This window comes from Urocitellus parryii, chromosome 4 (genome assembly GCF_045843805.1).
Source record: "Urocitellus parryii isolate mUroPar1 chromosome 4, mUroPar1.hap1, whole genome shotgun sequence".
NCBI classification, from domain to species: Eukaryota; Metazoa; Chordata; class Mammalia; order Rodentia; family Sciuridae; genus Urocitellus; species Urocitellus parryii.
In genome coordinates, this window is record NC_135534.1 from 8,367,663 (window position 1) to 8,375,003 (window position 7,341).

The following is a 7,341-nucleotide window of genomic DNA, read 5'->3' on the forward strand; positions in this document are numbered from 1 at the left end:
TGGAGGGAGGCGGGAAGTCAGTGGGGGTCAGAGGTGGAGGGTGGAGAGAGAAAGGTGGGGAGTTAGGCTTAGCTCAGGACTCACGTGACATGTCCCCACTCCCTGCTGGCTCCTGGCTTGCCCCCACCCCTCCCAGCGTGACCTGCTTCTGACCCCTCCTTGCCCATTCTTCCGCTGGGCCTCATCTTCGCCCTTCAAAGTCTCCTTCCCCACCGCCCACCCACAGTCAGCCCTCAAAGCCCCTTCCCGTGGCCATCCCCTCCCAGGTCCTCTCCCTCGAGCAGCAGTTCCTACCGCCCGCGGCCTGTCTTGCCCCGCCCCTTCCCCACTGACCCCTCCCCCGCCAGCCGACCCCAGGTGCTCAGCCCGCACCGTGCGGAGTTCAGCTTTGTGTTCAGCGGAGGGGGAGAGGGCACAGGTGAGGGAGGAGACAGTGTTGAGGAGGAAGCGAGATGTCCAGGGAGAGAAGAGCGAGGGAGGGAGACCGAGCAGGTAGACAGGAAACGTGGTACGGAAAAGTTGTTTTTTCTTATTTTTTTTCCGGGAGAACCCGCTTACACAGCTCTGTTTGTAATTTTTTTCTTCATGCTAAAATCACACGGCCTATTTGTTGATGTAAGTTGCCTGAATTCCGTGGTATGCTATCTTCTTTTTTAAAAACAAAAGCAAAAAAAAAAAAAAAGCAAAAAAAGAGAAAATCTAGAAAAAAAAAAAACCCTAAAAGATATTGTCGTTAGGTTTGTTTAAATGCTGCTGTTGTATCTGTTTTTAAAGCCTTAAACCAGTAGAGTTGTTTTGATTTTCGTTTTTTTTTTTCCGTTTCTTTTCGATTTCCTTTCCTTTCTGTTCCTTTTGGTTTCTTAAGACAAACAAAATACCAAAACCCAGAGAGTCACAGAGCCCGTGCGTGGGGTGCCCAGGGCATCCGAGCCGCTGCCCGCTTAACGCGCAGTGCTCCGGCCGGCTGGCGGGCGGGCCCGGCCCGCTCTAGTCTCCGCCAAAGCCAATTGGAACCGATTTGGGTGTGAGGCTGTTGTTTCTCTCTCTGTGCCGGCCGCCCGCGACCCGGCCCGCGCTGACGCCCTGCCTTCTCTCTTCTCTCTCTTGTTCTAGGAGGAGAGTTAATATTGCCCATTATCACGGAGGACTCCTTAGACCCCCCTCCCGTGGCCACCCGGTCCCCCTTCGTACCCCCGCCCCCCACCTTCTACCCCTTCCTCACGGGCGTGGGCGCCACCCAAGACACCCTGCCCCCGCCCGCCGCGCGCCGCCCGCCCCCCGGGGGCCCGTGCCAGGCGGAGCGCGACGACAGCGACTGCGAGGAGCCCATCGAGGCCTCGGGCTTCGCCTCGGGGGAGGTCTTTGACTCCAGCCTCCCGCCCACGGACGACGAGGACTTTTACACCACCTTTCCCCTGGTCACGGACCGCACCACCCTCCTGTCACCCCGCAAACCCGCTCCCCGGCCCAACCTCAGGACAGACGGGGCCACGGGCGCCCCCGGGGTGCTGTTCGCCCCCTCCGTCCCGGCCCCTAACCTGCCGGCGGGCAAAATGAACCACCGAGACCCGCTGCAGCCCTTGCTGGAGAACCCGCCCCTGGGGCCCGGGGCCCCCACGTCCTTCGAGCCGCGGAGGCCCCCGCCCCTGCGCCCCGGCGGGACCTCAGCCCCCGGCTTCCCTCATCTGCCCACAGCCAACCCCACGGGGCCTGGGGAGCGGGGCCCGCCGGGCGCGGTGGAGGTGATCCGGGAGTCCAGCAGCACCACGGGCATGGTGGTGGGCATCGTGGCGGCGGCGGCGCTCTGCATCCTCATCCTCCTCTACGCCATGTACAAGTACCGCAACCGCGACGAGGGCTCCTACCAGGTGGACCAGAGCCGGAACTACATCAGTAACTCGGCCCAGAGCAACGGGGCGGTGGTGAAGGAGAAGGCCCCGGCCGCCCCCAAGACGCCCAGCAAGGCCAAGAAGAACAAAGACAAGGAGTATTACGTCTGAGCGCCCGGCACCGCGCCCCACTGCCAGCTGCCCCTCCCGGGAGGCCCGGGAGGAGGGTGCGGCCTCTCCCCGCCGGGGCCTGGGGACCCTCTCCCGGCTGCCTCAGGCTTCTCTCTCAAAGAGGAAACGCAAAAAAGAAAAGGAATCACCCCGTGCTCGTCCCCTTCCTCCTCTGTCCGCGGCGCCAGGCACTGTCAGCCCCGGGGCTGTCTGTCCCTCTCGGCTCCGCGCCGCCAGGCAGGGCACGTGCTCACAGCCCTGGGTTGATTTATTTTTTTAAGGGGGGTAGTTTTATTTTGGTGGGGTTGGGCGGGAAGGAAGGCTGGGGTTTTGTAAAGTGTCCACTACACGTTGTTCATTTCCCTCGATTTTCCTCCCTCCCTCCGTCCCTCCTGCCTTCCTCCCCTTCCCCAGCCCTCCGGTCGTCCCCATCCCAGGCTTGCTGTGTCTCTCCGTCCCCACCCTCCTTTCCCACTTCTCCTTTTTTTTGTGTGCGTATCTGGTTTCTCCCTTGCCTCCCTTTGGGTTCCCAGAGTCGGTGGGAGAAGGACGGGAGGGTGGCCCCCCAGCGGCCCAGCGGGTGGGTGCGGAGGGGCGGGGCAGTGGGGTGGTCCCCGAGTGTCCCCACTCTCCAAACCCGGAGGGGCACCCGCCTGGGGCCGCCCAGGGGAGGGGCTGAGGCCTGGCTGCAGGCCTGTGGTGTGTGCCGCCGGCGAGGGGCCACGTGCATTGACCTTGACGGGGAAGCTGCGAGGAGCGGGGGTGGGGGCGGGCGGGGGGAGGGCAAGGCAAAAGCAGATATCTATTAAAGACAAATACTCGATACCAAGGGCAGCAGCCTGTGGCACCCACTGGGCGGGGCGCAGGGAAGGGAGGGAGCGAGGTGGCATCTGTGGACTGCTGGGTCACCTCTCGGCCCACGGGCTCCCTGCTCCCCCGGTTTTTTTTCTCTTTGTTAACAAATGTGTCTGAGTCTTGGAAACACCCCAACCCCGGAAATGTGTGGGAAAAAGAAAACAAAAACTTTCCAAATTCCAACAGTCCTGTGCCGTTTGTTCCTGGTGGTGCTGTTAGGACCCTGGGCCTGGCTTTGGGCTGGGGTAGGGGCCCAAGTGGGGACACGTGAGAGCTGGTATGTCACCCGCACTTTTGAACTGAGCACAACTTTGGGGTCCTGGTGCCACTTGTCTGTGTCTGGTGCCTGAGCCCCTGTGGGTGGGACTGCAGGCTGGACTCAGCCCTCGGGCTCGTGAAGACGGCTGGTCTGTGTCCAAGGTTCCCCAGACCTGCCTTCTCAGTCTTCCCAGCCCCTGCTGCCCAGAGGCATCCTGTGGCCCCAGAGACAAATCCCCAGAGGCTTCATGTTGCCAAGACCCCTGGGGCTGTGCAAGGGGCCTGAGCTGGTATGGGACAGACCTGCCTGACCCTTGGCGGCCCCTGGAGGGAGGTGCACCACTCCTGGGTTATAGAGCAGCGTGGCCGATCTCAGGTCTCACAGTGAATCAGTAACTGAGCCTAAAGGCCTCCAGCCCTGCCTCCTGTGGTCTCTGCTTCTTCCCCTGGGCCCCTTGGGACTAGGGACTCCTGCCTCCAAGTCCACCTGGCCTACTGGGCAGCTCCTGGGCCGGAGGTGGAAGCAGAGCCTCCTGCAGTCAGGGAGAGCATCCTTCATGGAGACCAGAAGCAAGGCCACGCTAGGGTTGGGTCTGTGTTCAGCCTCTCAGGGGCAAGACACAGACGCAGGAGACTCGGATTCCACTAGGACCCACATGTGTGGCGTCCAGGAGGAGACAGCGAGTGGGCCTGGATCCTGGGGGCGGGGGTGGCAGTGGTCACACCACTTGACACACGAGATGTGACTCAGCCATGCTTCTGCCACTGGGCTCCTCCCTCAGTTGGCTCCTTCTGCGCCTTCTGCGTGGTTGGTAGATCTTGTCCCTGTCCTGGCTCTGCTTCCTGGGCTCTTGGCTCTATGTCGTCCATCACTGCGGATCTGCAGCAGGCGGCCCTGGCTGGGGGCCAGCTCAGACTCCAGGCATTTCCAGTCCAAAAGTCTGGCCAGCTTTAGGCCTGGGCACCTGGGTACCCGCAGGAGCCCACTGGGCAGGGGAATGTCCCTGGAGGGGGGGTGGCAGATGCTGCTCAAGTGGCCCCAACTGGCTTCAGAAGCCCAGCTTGCCCACTGTCATCTCCCCCTTCATCCTGGAGGGAGCTTGCCTTGGGACCTCCCCCAGCTTGATGCCCCCCCAGACCTTTTGAGAGTCCTCATCCAAAGTTCTATCGAGGGAGGGGTCCCCGGCCACCCCAGGTGGATTTCCAAGGACTTGCCTCTCCCTCCTGAACCAGCCGCCGTGGGGTGAGCCTGCAGCCCCCATCCCCCCCCACCACAGTCCTGTAGCCTGAGGTCACATGCTGAGGTCAGGGAGTCTGGGGGTGGCCCTGTTGTGGGCAGCCCTGCCAGGACATCCTGTCCCTCTGCTGGCCATGGCTCACCCCGGAGGCTCTGTGCCGCTGTGCCCTGCTCAGGGGCAAGGCTCTCTTAGGTCAGGCGGGCAAGAGTTCCTTGGTAATGAGAAGGGGGGAATATTCCTATTCCAGGAATTTTTAGAATGGCCCTGATGAGGTAGGGGGTAGTCCAGGAAAGGATGGCCCTGGTCCTGCCGGTTGCCCTGTGACTGGGGACTGTCTTTCCCTTTCTGCATAAGAAGCTGAAGAGCTCCTGTCACTAAGGGGCTTCACTGTAAGAGGAAAGATTCAACTCATGGGACTTGACCTTCAACTCATAGGACAGTCACCCAAGTCTCAGTGTCTTTGTCCTGTGCATCAGATGGTGACTGTGGCACTTGAGCCTTAACTGCGCTCCTTGGGACCTGGCTGGCCTGGCAGGGACCCCAGGAGAGGCCCAGACAGCATCTGGGGGCAGAAAAGCCACACAGCTTGGCTCCTCTGCGGGATCCTTGCAGGGATGTATCAGGAGATGCCACCTTGTGGGTACCAAGGACAGGGGCTTGCGGAAGAGGCTCCTGGGGAAGTCTGGCTGATGCCCTTTGACCTGGAAGACCTACCCAGCCACCCAGGCCGCCAGGGAGGACCCTAGTGCCAGTGGTTTGGGAGGAAGCCCCTTTCCTGGAGGTGGGTATGGAGCCCATGCCCAGCCCTGCCCTCCCTGAGGCTTCCTGGAGGAGCTGCAGGTCTGGTTGGGGCCAGGAGAATGGATAAAGGGGGTCCTCAGTCCTTTCCTCAGTCCCTGCTGCGTGAGGCCCCTGCTGCCATAAGATGAGACGCTGGGGTGATCAGGGCCCCTTTCCCATATTCAGTTCCCTTGCCCTGCTCTGTGGGGTGCCCCAGTGGATTTGGAGGTCAGGAGCCCCCGGGGTGGGCTTTAAAAAGAGGGTGTGTCCCAAGTGGAGGCCTGCCGTTGGGTGGACAGCCCCCAGGGGGTGTAGGCCTCCTCCTGGGCAGGACACCCACTTGGCCAGTGCTGCTGCTAGCTCCCCAGAGTGGCAGGGCCCCGGGTCTCCAGCTACAGTCCTGGGGAGTTAGTAAAGGGGGGACCCCGGGGCCTGGCAGCTGTGCCCACCTGGAAAGGTCAGGAGTGTGGCCACGCTGTGGATGGAGGGACAGCTCTGACCTGAGGGGTGAGCAGGAGGGACATACTGGGGAGAGGGGGAGCCACCTCCTCACTGGGTTCTGCCTCCCAGAAATTTATGGGCACCCTGGGGCACCAAGAATGCTGAGCAAGCCTAAGAAAGGCGCTGGCTCTCAGCGGGGGACAAGAGACGAAGCCAGGCCAGCCCCCCAGTGTGTGGAGGGACCCCTACTTCTGCGCTTTTGCCCTGAGGATCTTCACTGTGGGGTAGTCAAGGGAGGATGGCCAAAGGGCATGAGCCTCAGATGCCCAGGGGTCACACTGTCAAGACCAGGCCAGGCCGGATTCCATCTCCCGGAGGCCAGAGGCTGCTTCGTTTTCCCATTGACCTTTCTGTGTGTGCACATGTGTGTGTGTGCATAGAGGTGTGTGTGTGTGTACGTGCGTGTGCACACAGATGTTAGGACTGGTCACACAGGCACAGGTGGACTCAGAGACTGTCTCAGCACGTCCCCTGGTGGTGTAGCTGGGGGTCCTGTCTGGTGGGGATCATGCTGGGCAGCGCATGACCTCTGCCTGCAGCCACACACCTGCAGCCAGAGGACCCTGTGGGGTCCAGGTGATCCTGGGAGGGATGACGAGGCCCTGCTGCTGCCCTCGAGAAGTGTCTCTGCAGGCCCAGGTAGTGAGGCAGGGTCACTGGCGCCACAGTTGGGCTTGGAGACCCACAGACCGGGGCTGAGTCCTGCTTCTGCCTCCTCCTGTCCGTATGGCATGGGCAACCGATTCCTACCTGCCTCAGTAATTCCATCTGTAAAATGGGGCAGCTTTTCCTCACGGAGTTCAGAAGATGATGAAAGGAGATGGAGCCGAGAGGCCCAGCACGACCCCTGGCGAGGGCCGGACACGGCAGTGCCTGGGCCCGGCAGACCTTTGAGGAACCCCCAGACCTCTCCTGCCCCCTCCCCAGGCCTCTCCTGCCCCCTCCCCCAGGCAGGTAGACCTTGGGGGCTCATCCCAGGAGTCAGGAGGGCAGCCGTTCATTTGTTCCTTTTTTCACTCTTTATTCAATCCCTCCCGCCGCTGTCCCTCTGACCAGCTCTGGGTGGGACCACCTGAGCTCATCTGTTGGTTGGTGGGAGGAGCTGGGTGTGTGGATGTGACCCTGGGCCAGGGTGTCACTAGCGCCGTTGGCTAGTGCTGTGCCCCCGGAAGGAGGGCCCTGTCCTGGGCCTGGGAGGCCAAGAGGATCTCAGGTGTGAAGGCGGGGAGGGGACTGCAGCAGAGCACAAAGCCTGGCCTGTGGCTGGAGTGTGGCAAGGCACGGGGAGGGGCTGGGTGGGCCAGGCCAGGCTGCCCAGGGCATCAGGGTGAAGCTGAGGAACTCGGACTCCATGGCTTGCCCCACATCAGGGGAGATGATGGTCACCTTTGACCCCTGGGGCAGGTGGACCAGAGGGGTGGCGAGCATCAGGGTGTCGCTGGCCCTGGCCTCTCGCCTGTGCAGCCAGCAGGAGGTCAGGTGGTAGGAGAGGTGGAGGCCTCCTGCCAGCCCAGCTGCCCTTTGCCCCTTCTGTGTGGGAGGGGCTCCTGACGGGGAGGGAGACCGTCCTCTGCGCTCTTCGGCCACCTCCGGAGGACACGAGAAGCCTCCTCTGATGGTCCATTGCAGGCGTCCCAGGAGCTAGAGCTGGGTGGCCCTGAGGACCACACACCTCGGAGGGCCACGTCTTGCTTTCTTTACTGACCTGT

General features: G+C 62.0%; 1 protein-coding gene across 15 annotated transcripts in view; it reads left to right on the forward strand.

Annotated features, from left to right (window-relative positions):
* Nucleotides 1-2,000, forward strand: part of Nrxn2 (neurexin 2) — a 95,209-nt gene extending 93,209 nt beyond the window's left edge. For 10 of the 15 annotated variants that reach the window (XM_077797395.1, XM_026396444.2, XM_077797397.1 and 7 more), the window contains one exon: nt 1,696-2,000. In XM_077797395.1, coding sequence (XP_077653521.1) covers nt 1,696-2,000 — 305 coding nt within the window. Of the gene's footprint in view, nt 1-1,113 lie in introns of all 15 variants that reach the window. The other 5 variants (XM_026396441.2, XM_026396442.2, XM_026396443.2 and 2 more) reach the window with 1 other exon arrangement.
* Nucleotides 2,001-7,341: the final 5,341 nt, after the last annotated feature.